Source organism: Dysidea avara, chromosome 8, assembly GCF_963678975.1.
Source record: "Dysidea avara chromosome 8, odDysAvar1.4, whole genome shotgun sequence".
NCBI classification, from domain to species: Eukaryota; Metazoa; Porifera; class Demospongiae; order Dictyoceratida; family Dysideidae; genus Dysidea; species Dysidea avara.
In genome coordinates, this window is record NC_089279.1 from 18,295,735 (window position 1) to 18,311,711 (window position 15,977).

General features: G+C 37.4%; 1 protein-coding gene across 1 annotated transcript; it reads right to left on the minus strand.

The window, feature by feature from the left end:
- Positions 1 to 666, minus strand: LOC136264829 (filaggrin-like). The gene has a single exon (XM_066059594.1). It carries the CDS (start codon positions 664 to 666, stop codon positions 1 to 3), a length of 666 nt encoding a protein of 221 aa, XP_065915666.1.
- Positions 667 to 15,977: the final 15,311 nt, after the last annotated feature.

Below are 15,977 nucleotides of genomic sequence, written 5' to 3' on the forward strand. Positions count from 1 at the left end.
TTACTTGATGGTTGCATGACCTTTATGGTGATCATGATGGTGGTAATGTTGACCACTGCTATCATGTTTACGGCTTTGATCATGATGATGGTGGTGGTGGTGATGATGCTCAGTACCTTTACCACTAGGTTGATGCTGATCACTACTTTTCTGTTGATGACTGCCACCATGATGGTGGTGATGATGATGATGGTGCACCACAATAGGCTCTGGCTTACTACTCATGTCTTGATCTCTGGAATTCTTCCGTTTTTCTGTACCTTTCTGTGACTCGTGATTGTCAAAACTACCTCTGCCTCTTCCCCTACCTCTAAATGAATGTGAATCTTTAACAGTAAGATCTGCAACCTTTGGCAAGTCATCATCAGCACCGTGTCTCCCTGTCTTTAAAGGGCCACCTGAGTGTCCACCTATTGAACTAGGCCTATGCCCACCGGTTCCTCTTTGAGAACTACCTTTACTGCTATCTAAGTCGGTTTTTCTTTCTAGACCTCTTCCCCTACCCCTGTCTGAAGCGGAACCACCTCGACCTCGGCCTCTTCCCCTTCCTCTAACTGGCTGTGAGTCATTGTTTACAACAATGCGAACTGTATTATTGTCCGACTGGTCGCCACCTTTCCCAGTTCCAGACTCCACAAAAATAGTATATGAACTTCCAGAAGCCATGTACTAGTGTTTTGGCCGCAAGAAATCCGTCTCTCTTTTAGACTTAATCATCCAGGCGGCCTGGGCGTGTCAGATCGTAATTTTTCGTACACTATGTATCTGTAAACCCAGAGCCAAGATCAGGTAATTAAGTACCTACTGTACTACAACTTTGCAGGCAAGCAAAGGATGATCAGATCTAGAAGGTGCAGTGCTGTATTTAGAATGCTGTGACATTAGCAATCTTGCTCGTCTAGAATGGGAGGAGTACTAAATCACAGTAATGTTCTAATCAATACTTGGCCATATACTAAAATGACAACTACGATATGCTTCTCTTCAAAATGGCAAAGTGTCCTCAGATTCATTTTGTTACTTTAAAAAGGCTTGCTTCAGCAACCCCCAGATTCCAGGGTGCGTCAGACATTCAGTGCTGGTCACTGTATTAAAAGGTTTAATATTTAAAAAATATTCTGAAATGCAGCTCTTTTGAGCTGATGTAGTCTCCTTTTAATCATAAATCGTCAGGATTTAAAGAAAAGGTGTTCCGAGTATGGATGCAGGGTAAAGTGCTTGGACTCATGGTTTTATGTAATTATAGTATTCAAGCATTAGAAAATAATTTATGTAGCTAATGTTGACTGTTATGGTTTATGGCTGACCACAAACTGTGAAATGCATACAAATTCTCCAAGACTTAGCTACATATATTTTTAAATTTCATTAGATTTATACCCATTTTTTAATTGTGTCCATCATGAATGTTTTTTTAGAGTAGTTTTGCCTTGTCAGAGTATTTCAATCTTTATAAAGGATTTTTTAATGCATATGCCCTTAAGTTTGTCTCTTAATCAACAAGTTAATTGATTCACTTTTGCGACGAGTTTCCTATTACAATGTAGCAGTACATGTACTACCCTGCTCCCATTTATATTCAATAATGTTCTGTATAATTATTGCGCTGCCAAATACATAGTAAGATAGTCTAGTGTTCCTGCTGCAAGCCTACAAGTTAAAATTTCAGAGGGTGATTTCAGGAACTCCTTAAAGTTTTCCTGGGGGTATGTACATGTATGATTACCAAAACTTGCAAAACGATAGTGTGTCGTGCAACCCAAGAAGCATAGAGCAGTCAGTCAAACACTCTGACAGAATGGTCACCACATAATTATAACACTACTGAGAATTCTCCATAGTTGCTGAGTATGATACCTAATATCTGCAGCACTGTCTCATGCATGGGCAGTTGGGCACACTTAACCTGCTAATAAAATGCTGTAAATGAAAGGCACATGGTGTTGTGTATGCTATTCATTCTTTAGCGGGCTCATAGCTATAATATAGCTAGCTGAACTACTCATGGCTGTCACTTAATTATCCCTATATACAGCTCTTATATAGTCCTCTTAGAAAGCAGTATGATTTAGACATTTGTGCATAATATTTACCAATCTATATCAAAATTTTAAATCTGAAACATAAAAAATAGCTCCATACATACCTGCTACCCTGGTCCCCCTTGCCAAACCCTGGATCTGTCCCTGCTCCATCTTTACTAGTCCACATATGAAATTTGAGCAAAATTGTTTGAGTCTTCAAAAAAAACTGGCTTAATATCTTTGTTTTTCTTCTTTTTTCTTCACACACTTGCAAAAGCTGCTATAACACGCAAAAAATTGTCCACTTGCCTAGAAGTTTTGCACACTGCACATAAGACGGCAAGCCATGGTACCAAGTTTAGTTTGACAATAAACATGCAGTTGCAGAATTATTATAACGATCATTTACATAAAAAAATCAAGTACAGTATGTTGTCACACTACAGGGTATAGAAAGAAGCTGAAAATTGGTTGTTGGACAGGATAATGGTCAGTCTTCAAACTTTTTGTGGTTTGGAAGAAATCAGTGTATTAATCATTAGGAAGATACAGTGCAAAAACCAACATTGTGTAACAATTGTGTCATCAAGTGCTAGTTTTATCAAGTGCTAGTTTTGCTAATAAAAACAATAATTATTACTTTCCATGTCTACCAGGCAAACTACTGATAGAAATTACGCAAAATCTGGTAGAAAGGCCTTTGAGTGGCTTAGAAGAATTTGATTCAAAACTGCTGTAAAGCAAAAACTAGTCAAAATACCCTAATAATACAGTCACCCTATAGAGCAGTCAGATAAGTTGTTAAGTTACAAGTCACTCTTTTATTAGTGTTCAGCTATGCAACAAGTCACCCTGTCAACTATATGTTACAAGTCACCCTGTAGAGAGTTCATGCAGCTGCAAACAAGCTGCATTATGCAAGTCACCCTGTAGAGAAATCCGCTGTTACAAGTCTCTCTGTATAGATTTCTCTCTAGAGAATTCAGCTATGTATACTACCAAGTCACCCTGTAAAAGAGTTCAGCTAAATTACAATCTGGGTCAGTTAAGGTCTAGTAGGAATATCAAGAGGCAGACCAGAGCATTTGATTTGTACAATTTGTATATCTGGTGAAAATTGGCAAGATTCTGGAATTTAGACAAATTTTGAGCTTGCCAACAGAGTCGGAGCATGAGCACCATGATACATGGCAATCATGGACACGGCAAGAGCTTTGATAGGCAAAGCATTAATTTTTGATGTTTGTAAATGTATGGTGAGAATTGCATGGTTGAGATTGGCATTTTAACAATTTTGAAGAGCTGCCAGACCTTGCAACCCTGCAGTGAAGAAGATTAATCATACGTCTAGCAAGGTTTTGAGAAGCAGACCAGCACATTTGGTTTGTAGTATTCCTGTACATGGATAAGATCAACATTTTTATTGATCACTTTTTCACAGCCGTCCAATTCATCCAGATAGCAAACAATATTGAAATCTGCATGGTGATATATATTAGACGTGGTATTAGTTGACTTTTTAAAAATTATTTTATTAAGGCTTTACAGCACAAGTACTGAAGGTCTGTAGGACACCTGGTCCTACAGCCTGTTTAAAGTTGTTATATATATTAAAGTATGTTTGAAAAGGTGGTGTGTTAAGTAGAACAGACTGAGATGGTTACATTACATTAATGTCATAAGAAACTACCAATTGGTTTGTGCTTGGTTGTCTTTATACTGTCTAAATAACCCAAGTACTAACTTTATAAGTTAAATTGCAGAGGTTGTATTTAATCATTTTAATCATCTCGCCATTGTATATACCATTCATATTGCGATAATGTGGATTAGTCACAAAAGCATGTAAGTGTCTATACTGCAATTGCTTTATTTGGCAGATTGTGTTATCTTTTGTTCACACGATTTGAACAGTTATGTCCATGGAACACCTTTTGAAAAGACATTGTTGGTTGAAGTGTAATACATAGTATGGGGTACATAATAGTATTTATTGTATATGCACAGTATGGGAATGATATATACAATCTCATGCGAAAGCATCCCAGCTATAGAAGGTTAGGCCAAGCTATGGGTCTATATACCATTACATGTGAAAGGCTTTTGCCCTTCTGCAAGAAGTTTAGAGTTTAGACCAGTCTTGATGAATTCAGTGGAGCTGGTTCCAACAGAAACAGGACTCACATGATTAGTTTTGTAACTGACTATTTTATATGTTTGTTAAAATTAGGGACCCGCCGATTATGCTGGCATAATTATGAGCATAATAGGTGTCTGAAAGCATTGGGTATAATGCTAGCATAATAGGTAGAATATTTGTGTAATAGTATGAATTCTTGCTTATCAAAATAGCTATCACAGAAAGATCGATATACTCTAATAGAACAGTCAGTAACTCTAATAGAAAGATCATATAGCTGACTGTTCTATTAGAGTATATCGATCTTTACTGTGATATGCACTTTGACAAGTAAGTTTGTACTGCAGCCACTTATTATTTATCCATAAATTGGAAATTATTAGCAGAGCATGAGAACTGAAGCATAAATAATTGGGCATAATTTGAGCATAATGGGTAAGTACTGAGCATAAATTTAAGCATAATAGGTAAATTTTTGAGCAGTGCAGCATAGCATAATAGGTAAAATTATGAGCATAATCGGCGGGTCCCTAGTTAAAATAGCTGGTTGGCTTGGGTCTATTGAAAGATGATAAAATGCAAGCTTCTCAAATAAACTTATATGAAGGGTCAAATAAATATGTTTGTTCACATGTTTGTGTTTACATGCAGTTGTTGGAATTTGTAAAACAGATGGTTGTAATGGAGAATATATCCGGTTATATATGTACACTAAATTATGATTAAGCTATTTCATCTCTTCTCTGATGACAACAAAAATGTGACAAGCCACCAGTCCTGAGAAAACTAAGACAAGAAACCACTGACTTCAGATTTTCAGTCAGCATAGAGTGCCATGTTCCAGGTAGTGAATATACATCCATTTAAAACCCTTGGGGCTTGCACCATATAGAAGTAAGCATTAGTTTTACGTTGAGGGGTTTAAGTTCAACACGAATCCTAATGTATTAGTTCAGGTAAGCTATAGGCATTGATCTCTTGAAGAAAAGGTAATTTATAATTATAACATAGCATACTGCTGTTCAGCAACTAGGCATCATGAAAATAATTATTTTTGCAAACTTAGGATTGTTTTTCTGCACTTCACAATTCATCCATGCCACAATTAAGCAGTCTCACATAGCCAGACCGCTTGTGTGAAAGAAAAAATGTGGTCCAGATTAGCCATCAATATGTTCTCAAGGTCAGTAAATTATAATTATACTGTTAATTACTTATTTTATTTTTCTAAAGAAGCGATTGTGGGTTTGTTGGTTTTAGTGATACCATTTCTAGCCATCTAACTCCATTAAGGACATACACTGTTAAAATGAAGAGTAACCACAACTCTCAAGGAGTTCCCAGTGTAGGGAGGATTTAACACCCCTGGAGAGTAACCATTACTCCAAAGGAGTAACTGGGGAGTAACACATGCTCTGAAGGTGGTGTCACTTACTCTTCAGAGTAATGGTTATTCTCTTCAGAGTGTTGGTTACTCTCCATGGGGTGTTAAATCCTCCCTACACTGGGAACTCTCAGAGTGGTGGTTACTCTTTATTTTTAACAGTGTAGGGCTGGGTACAGGCTGTATAATGTATGAATGATGGTCAGTACCTTATACTGTTAAGTACTAAAATCATTTGTTACTGTGCAGAAATCAAAATGATTGTAGTGCACAAGTGTGGCCATACTTACATGCAGGTGTCTGTATGGATTTACTGGTACTGATGGTTGTAAATCGCATCACTAAAACCAGTAAAATCCACCATTGCTCCTTCAGAAAAGCACAGTGTACTATTACAGCAGTATGCAAAAAAATGTGCTTTAAATGGTAAAAGCATGAAACTTAGCAAAATAGTGAAAGCCATCCATCTAGTATGCACATAAATAATTTGTGAGATATGCAATTTTAAACATTTCACTCCAGTACAGCTTGGGAAGGTCAAAAGCTTGAAATTTTCACCCATAAGCCAACTATAGTGTTTATCTCACTTTAATCCATGGCAAGCTATAACTATTGATATAACCAGATTTTGAGCATCTTTTTTCATGATGGTATCTGTAACACAAGCACGTTATCATGGGTGGTGGGTGGACAATTGGCATATGATATGTAACTATGTGAAGAATTGTTCTGCTACAGTATTGACTACTCTATTAGTGTTTCAGTAAAAGTCAACTGCTTGACCAAACCCCAGATACCCCTAGCATAAATCATAGCGAAAAATCTATTTTATAATAGCAAAAGTTGCTGTACCATAATGGCAACAGTCTACATCATAATGCTAAAAGTGTTATATCACAAGTATACATCATAATAACAATTATTGCACAATGCAAACATCACAAAATTTAAAGCAACAAGGCAGGTAAGCAACACTACCATTCCACCTACATGCAGCCCATCCATCACATCACTAAATAAAGGTATTATTATGGCACTAATCATTCTTACTGATTTGTTCCATTTCAATTCATTAAAATTTTTCGTTTAGACTCCTAGTAGGAGACTCCTAGCAGGCTCATACTAAGCACTTTATACAAGCCCTGCCTTCCATGTCTGTCCTCCAATTCCAGTTGATTGCTATCAGGTATGTACATCTGTTAATTGAAGTAGAATTGACTATTTCATGTGGTAATGATGTTATATAGCCTTATGTACTACACTTCTCTGATGAGGTCTATAGATGTCATGTGCTGTGCTGTTATGATGGTAACTGCCATTCTCCATATGAAACAATTTAAAAATTGTCCAAATTTGCTACACACTGGAGCTAACACCTAACGCACATTAATAATTATAAACTTTTACATAAAGAATTCCATAGGGTACTCTGCAAGTGCATATAATTAAGTTTATTACAGCTGTAAGTAGCATAAAATTCTGAATCATATGTATATTATACTAAGGGATAAAACTGCACACAAAATGTTACAGTAGCTATAATCATATATTTTAACTACAGTACTATTGTCCTTTTGGGCTTTCCAGTTCAGACTGGTTCCTTTAAGGAACACTCAACTTCACTTGAGTTGATGAAATGTGGTAAGTAGCACCTGAGTACTGGTCAGTTGTATACACATCATACTTCACTCGAGTTGATACAATGCGATATGTACTTGACCTAACCCTGATACTTAATGGTTGGGACTGATAATTTTGATTATGACGATGACTAGTACTACTAACATGTTGGTTCTCATGATGATGATGATGACTGTTATGTTGATGATGACGATTATCATGATGATGATGATTATCATGATGATGACGATTATCATGATGATGACGATTATCATGATGATGACGATTATCATGATGATGATGATGATGACCACTATGTCGATGATGACAATTATCATGATGATGATGATGTCGATGATGATTCCGGTGACTATGGTGATGGTGGTAGGAGTGGGGATGATGACTTTCATTACCACTTTTGTGTTGATGATGGTAGCGATGATGCATCACAGTAGAATCAGGCTTCTTGTGTTTGTCCTTCAAGACGTCCTCTCCACATCCATGTACTCTTTTGCCTACGCACCCTCCCATTATATTTGCTTATAGTTTTGATCATAGAATACTGCAACAGTATGTAAAAGCAATTATAATTATGCAGGTATATATAGGCAAAATTAATATTACAATACCTGAGAAAATCAGAAAAAAGGTGCACAAAAGTTTTCTATAACTAAATACCTGTTGATCAAGCTAGATACTTGAAAATGCGAACACCTGAGTGTGTAATCTGGACACTTAGTAATGGTCCTAAAGTATCCCTTAACATGTAAATTGACCTGGAAAATTAGGACACCTTGATAATCAGGACACTATTAGTTGGTCCTTAATACATCTATATACATGTTTCACTGTATATTCACAATACCATACACGCTACCATATACATACAAATTTTCAACATACGCAATTTTTATGGATTTCGTGGTTGCTTGGTTTTCCATGAAATTTTTATCCTCAAAAATTAAGGGTTAGCTCTATACTGCTGAATAGGTAACCTCAATAAAGAATGTCAAAAACAAAATCGTGAAAATCCTGAAATTAGTCCATCCGTTAAAATTACATACCTCAAAAATTTGTACGTATACAGTAGGAGTAAATATACACTTAATTTTAATTTGCTTTCTTATTAACTACTGTGAACAAATACACTCATTATACAGTCTGGAACAAGGGGTATCATACAGTACGATAGTACTGTATATTAGGGACATCGAAGGTATGGGGGCAATCCATATAATATAACCCAAAACCTGCCATGATTTTCCCTCACAACGACATGACAGTATTGGTTGGGTAAAACCAAGTGTCTTCAGATTGACCCGAAATGTTTGCGTCTAGTTGCTACAGAATTTAGAAAAAAAATTATTCAACAGAATTTTCTACTGCCTGCCTGCCTGCCCGCCTGACGCCTTCAGTCAAGCGTAGCGGAAAAGTGGCTACAGCTGAAACATTTCTAATTTGCTTAAGAAAAAACCTTTGGTATATTGATAAGCATACAATGCTTGTGCTATTGTCTTACCTTTTATCCTTCTTTACCATGGCCATCAGTCAAGGTTCTACCGCTGAGTGTTAATAGACTACAGTACGGCTTCCATACCAGTGTATATTGCATCAAACTATTTGAATACACGTAGTCGCCGATTGCACCAAAAACACACGCATATATGTGACTCACTGTTGATATCGATCAGAGAGAGCAACTCACGGTGAACTATATAGCAATGTGTAAGTCAATAAATATAGTTTACTTAGTAACAATGTTAAACTGAGTCGGGTCATCCAGGTCCTGCTTTACAGATTATTCGGGTCTGACATCATGTGCTAAATTAAATGTGGATATGTTACTACACGTCATAGCGTAGCTCTGCTTCTTTTGTGAGCCACGCCCACTTACGTAAATTATAGTCTGTAGACATATGGTAGCCACGTCCATTCATCAGTGTGTAGGCCGTATACACGAATCCACTCCCACTTACATAAATTACTGTCTGTAGACATATGGTGTAACGAGTATGTTCGTGACGTAATACACGGAATTCCAATAGAAATGTACGTATTTGTGATGTCACGTTATTGCGTTTCCTATCCCTTTTAAGTACTCTATTATCTATGGTAGTATAGCTTTTGCCTTCTTGTAGGTCCCTAGTGAATAATAAATGGTCCATAGTGAAACACGAAAGGTTAAACTGTTACGTACAGGGTGAATCCATGACGTAGTCCTGGATCTCAGGCTATGTGGCTCTTCAAGCACTTGCCTAGATTGCTGTGTCACCACCTGTCTGAAGACAGTTTTTAGCGTAATGTCCCTGTTTCACAGGCTTTAGCCTTCTTAAGTGAGATAATGAACAATCCATAAATAAACGGGAATTGTGGCTAAACAGCACTGGCTTGGAAATACCTATAAATTTAACACAAAGAGGTATGTGTTTTCTTGCTGAAATACGTTTTTCACACTGTAAACTAACGAACAGGTTTTGAATGATGCGGTTTGACTTCAGGATTCAGTGTATAAAGTGTTGAGCACACAGCCTCATGCTGCCTTTTCTTGTGGTCTCATTAGTAAGCAGTGTTGGGAGTAACACGTTACTTATGTAACACATTATGTAATATTATTATTTTTGTGGTAACTAAGTAATATAACGAAATGCACTATAAAAACAGGTAATATAACTCAAGTTACTTTACTTACAAATATAACACGTTACCTAAGTAATATAGTTACTGTAACAAATCTAATATTATGTAATATTATTACTACAAGTAACAAAGTTATTAATCTCGTTAGTAATCCACTGAGTAATGCCTAGCCACAACAAAGTAATGAAGCCTACTGAATGAAGCTCATACACCAGCTTCTTACTTATAACCAAGACTTGCACATTGTCCAACAACGCAATCATGTCACATGATAAGGTGGTAGTTTCACATGTGACAGCTTAAGGCTGTGGACACAAAGTAATATAATATGTAATATTATTATAGTTACTTTATTTTACGGGTAATAAATATGTAACTGTAATTAAATAGTTCAGCTGCAAGTAATATGTATTATGTAACTAGTTACTTTTAAAAGTAACTTTCCCAACACTGTTAGTAAGTGGTTATTTATTGCCAGAACCGTTCCAAATGTTAGTCATCCTTTTCAGCCTCTATAGAATTGTGCTCACCACCACTTTATACCATCTGTTACTGGACGTCCACCTCCTGGTGATTTTGAGAGATTTGTTTGTTCTCTCTGCTAGAATGGGAAGATTGGGAATTTCTAATCCCATTTTTTTTGTCATCTACTGAATTCCTTGCTTCTGATGAAATTACTCAGCGCCTACAATCACTGATTATTTCTCAAGTTTCTACCTATGTTGATGATGTTAGGAATGCTCAGATCTCAATTAAGTCAAAGATTAAGCGTTAAAAGTCTTCTCAAGCTGTATCTACACGGTCTGATCTACTTGACTGGGCACCCTACAGTTTGAAGAGATCTGTTGAGTTGGCTTCTGAGAAGGGAGCATCTGGCAGGCTCACAGTTCTTCCTTGGCAGGAACATGGTTTGCCTTACATAAGACCAGTTTTCATGATGCTACCGTACTTAGATATGGGTGGGATCCTGCCAGGGTTCCCCAGCATTGCTCCTGTGGTGCCAAGTTTACTATAGAATAATCTTTTTCCTGTCCTAAAAGAGGCTTTCCTTAAATAAGACACAATGAGATCCGTGACCTCACTGTTAATCTTCTGACTGAGGTGGGCCATGAGGTACAAGTGGAACCTCACTTCTAGCCTATCACTGGAGAGCAATTTCCTCTGGCTTCATCCAATGTGGAAGATGGTACACATTTGGACATCTCTGTTAATGGCTTCTGGGAAGACAGTTGTGAGAGAACATTTCTTGATGTCAAGGTTTTCAACACCTATGCCCCCAGTAATCGTTCTGCAATTCCTAGCAAACTGTATGGCAATATATACGCAGCATGCACAACTAACTGCACAATTGCAACCTACAAAACAGAACTGACACAGGAATAAAAGTTCACAATGAAAATTGAGATAAAAGCTGTACTAAAAGGCAATGATGAAGAGCAGACCAAAATGCAATTGATTTGACAGTTTTAAAAGGGGAAATGCATGATGTTCCTGAGAAAAGGTGTGTTGACAAAGAAGAAAACAAAAAGGATCAATGGTCAAGGATGGAATTGATAGTTATTGGATGTACATATGATCTGGTGACATTGGAAGAAAATTGAACCAAAATGGTATGGCGACAGAAAAATAGAAAAAACAAAGATCTCCTAGTTAAAGTGCCATCTTGACATCTTTTAAAGAAATATAAAAAATGACTGTTCTATTAGAAGTAGTTAACTACCCTCTTAGAGTATCTTGATGTTTCTTGCAAGCATTGTCCAATGAAAAACTGACCCTCTGTTTCCACTGCCCATGATTATAGGGAAGATGTTTATCACCATTTTATGAACTGGAATAGTAATCCAGTCCCTGGGTAATAAACCAAAGTATAGCCACACAAAAGAAGTCACAAAATCAACAATTTAGGAACAAGAAAAAAATTAGCAATTTGTGGCTTTATTCAAAGCCCACAAATATCGTATCATTAAATTAGTTTTCCCATTTCAATTGACTTTATATTACAAAATTTACACAGACAGATACAAAACTAAGGAAGTCAGTCCAGTTTCTGCCTGAACCAACCCAACCGAGATCGTCAAGACTGGTTGATAAAAACTTCCAGCAGAAGGGCAGGGCCTCTCACACATCTGATAGCAGAATGTAACAATGAGAATGACAGGCAGCAACAAAGCTACCCCATTACAGCAGCATGTGTCAGACCACTTCTCACATAGCAAGGATGCCAAGCGTTTGTAGAATGCACAAGATTCATCAGCCATCCCTCCTGTGGCAGAAAAAACTAAAGCTCATAATCTTTGCTTCATAGTTTCGTTTCTTAATGTTTTCATGTCATCTATAACCTCCCTGTAATGTATATAATGTATTTTGCTTATGAGTGTGGAAGCCCTCTTGCAGACAATAATACTTCTGTGTACCCTTGTCTTTTGACAATATAGAAAACTGGAGGCAGGGATGATACTTGGGATGGTATATAAAATTATGCAATGACAATAAATAGGCCTGCACTCCAAATACTGTTTCCTACAACTGCCCACATCCATAATTTGCTTTATTTCTGTGCAAAAAATTTTTGTGTTATTTTTGTATGATTTACGTGAATGACTGCTCTATTAGAATAGTTTTCTCTTATGTAAAAACTCTTGTGTAAGAAATTTTCATACAAGTTTTTGTATACGGAAATTATTTTACAGCAAAAAAAGTAATTGTTTTCTAGTTTACTTGTATACTGTACAGGCTCAGTAAAATCAAAGTGGTAGTCTCGTGTAGCCAGTAGTGCTGTGAACCTGCAGAGTTTACTAAAACCGGTTATTGGAAGGTGCGGGTTATTGGAAGGTGTGGGTTATTGGAAGGTGCCGGTTATTGGAAGGTGCCGGTTATTGGAAGGTGCCGGTTATTGGAAGGTGCCGGTTACTGGAAGGTGCTGGTTATTGGAAGGTGCTGGTTATTGGAAGGTGCTGAATGATCAGATATTGACCAGTTATTGTCTGATTGTAAATTAGCAGACATTATGGCACTAAACAGCCTTAGAGTGGTACCAAAGTGACCATCAACATTCTGCCTTACAATAACAGCTATTCCAAGCACATATTTACACATGCGGTTATGTTATACACTTGTCAGCAGGGGTAATTTATGGTTTACCAAGTGGGTGGGCAAAACTGGTTTAAAGGCTTCTTAGCCAATAATTGGCTAGACCTAGACAATGCCAGTTAGTATAGTCACAGGCAATCATTCAAAATTTTGAATGCCTAACGATTCTTTTTGAGAAGCTCATAAAACCCAAACCAGTCTAGCAGCATGAAAAGTTTTAAATGAAGGTGAAGCTCTTCATCTTTAATGTTTTTATGTAGCTACAGTGTAGTTTGAGGCAGGTGGAACACTACAATTTGTTGTAATAACACAAGTAAGCCAGCCCATACATCGCTCAGCTCCAGCTGTCACTGTCATGTTTTTCCCCTGCCAAATACAGCAAAAGCTGTAGGCTCTATTGGCATTTCTGGGGCATAGTGATACCAAGAGTTAATAATAAGAGAGGTGATACTGTTGTTCCCTCTCTTATTATTAACTTTTGGTGATACTGTATATTAAATTTATTAGGTCCTGTGGAAACATTTTTGGCGTGTTTCTTCCCAGTGACTCAGATATAAGCCTTCAAAGCGCTTGTTTTACTCGAAAAAACTACTAAAAGTTCAATAAAACGTCTATACAACCAGTAACTTTAAAAAAATCGCTTCCACAGGACCTAGATATTTTAGTTGTTGAGTCACTTTGTGTTGAAATTATAAGGATTCAGTAATCTGTTAGTCTGGTTTTTGGCAGCGCCTTTTTATAAAACATCGCTTTATTGTGGACCACACACCCAAGAACAGTCGTTGCTCTGTTGTAAAAACAAACAAGCACAATTAGTTGTATTGCTAACACAACACAGTTGTTGAAATTATTTATCCCTGCTTGGTTTTGTAATTTGTTCCGCCCACGTATTTCAAACTATTCCATAACCTTAATAACCGGTTTTTCCATACACCTTCACAACACTAGTAGCCACACCACTACCTTTACTTTAGTGTGTGGGCGGGAAAGTAGCAATCCCACACACACACACACAAAAGAAAAGTTGTGGTATCAAGACAGCACAAATTCACCTTTGTCATGGCTTCATGTAATTCCGACAACTTAATAGATTAAGTAAGGCACAAATTTGAGTATGCTTCTATGTAGTTTGCAATGGCTTTGGCCTAGCTGGTAAAATAATGGCTTAAAACAAGGCTTATAATGGAAATGGACCGCCCGTTCACATGCAAAAATGCACTGGGAGGAGGTGGACAGGGCAAGAACAGAATTTATTTGAGGTAGCCATGCAATGCAAATGAAGAGCACTACAAGTAGCATATAAAACTCTAATAGGCTTTACCTCTGTCTTTCCACCACAACTTTCCGCTCTATCCTTCTGTGGCCTCACACCTGTTGAACTGTCGGCGTGATATGAATAGTAACCAGTTTCGCCTGTAGGTTTATTTCAACTCTTCTCAATACCCTGGAACTTACAATTATCAACGAATTATTGTAGCATAGCAACAAAACCGCTTATTTCCCGGTTATTATACCGTAGATTATTTCACGTCTACACCAGATACGTGATCCTCAATTAGTCGTAGCGTTAATTTTGTAGCTACCATCACGAGGTTATCGTAGTATCACAGTCTAGTGGTTGCCTTGCAGGTAAGTTGCTTGCAGGCCTCGACTGCTGGAAAGTGTACGTGTGCACGTGACCCATGCACATGCCAGCATGAACACCATACATGGCCTGCTTACAAAGGAGCATGTGTGCACAAATATTACATTACAAAATTAACAGTCTTGGCCATACGTGCCAAGGGGGTTTCCAGGGGTTTCGGGCCATTTGCGAAGGGGCGGCCGCGCCAGCAGCAGGCAAATTAAAGCCCAGGCCAGTGTTGATTACTGAGCAGCCAACACAGCTGGTGTGCCCTGGAAAAAAAAGGAAATTACAGTATTAGTGTGGTGCTGGTTAATTATAACAAATACAGGTAGCTAGTTCATAAGTTCCATTCTTTGATTGCATGATCTTGAGTAAAATGATTGTTGATAAGATGTTGTTGATGCTGTGGGCAGGATAAAATGCAAGGGATGATATCGTCTTGTTGTCTCAGGCTCTACAGATCGATAATATGGGGGATATGTCTTGATGAAGAATTTTGTGGAGTAGTTGCAGTCTAGATATCTTTCGTCGTGTTCATAGGGTAGGCCAAATAGTTGATTAACATTGTGTCACGGAGCTAGTTCTGTTTTATTCACTGAGGACCCATCTGGCTGCCCTACACTGACCAATCAAAGGGTCCCAAACAGCTGAGGCAAATTCCGGGGTCTTACCATAGTAAGATATGCTTGTGCCTTAACTTCTCACTCAGGTTACTTTTATAAAAATTAACTTAAAGTATTAGATGCTTTCTTAGTGATGTTTGATATATGCAACAACCATGACAATGTCTTATTCAGCATGATCGCCAGGTAGAGATGCTGGTCAGTTTCCTTATAGTGGTGAACTGTTGGTGTTAGGGATCTGCTACCTAATTAGTGCACATTTTGTAACATTTAGTCTAAGCTTCCTTATTCTTACCCAATCTGAGATTTGATCTAGGTCTTGTTGGAGAATGATAGTGTCTTCTGGAGAGTTAATACTTCTGTATAAAAGACATCCGTCTGCAAATATTCGTAAAGGTGACTTTATGTTGGTGGTGATTTCATTTGTGTACAACACAGGAAATGAGGACTGTGTCCTGTGGTCAACCATGATTGTGGAGATCACATTAGTGTCTTTTCTTTCGCTTTTATATACTTCCAGAACTGTCTTTTGTTCTCACCAAAGGAGCTGTCAAATAGTTTTCCATAGTAATTATTGTGAGTTTCTTTTAACTTTATAGTAATTAAATTTTTCATTCTTTATAATCATCCCAGTCATCTTGCCTATTATTCCTCTTAGCAGTATTATATAGACATTTTCTAGCTCTCATATCCTTTTTAATCTCATGGTTAACCCAAGGTAGACTCTTGTTAGATTGAACTGTTCTATGTGGTACATGTTTGTCAATGCTTTCATGAATAGCGTCTTTAAATTCTGACCACAATGTATTAGAAGTTCAGTCACTTTGTAGGA

Bases quoted from the DNA above. Each gene is read 5' to 3' on its own strand.
- LOC136264829 (XM_066059594.1), bottom strand. From the start codon at position 666: ATGGCTTCTGGAAGTTCATATACTATTTTTGTGGAGTCTGGAACTGGG.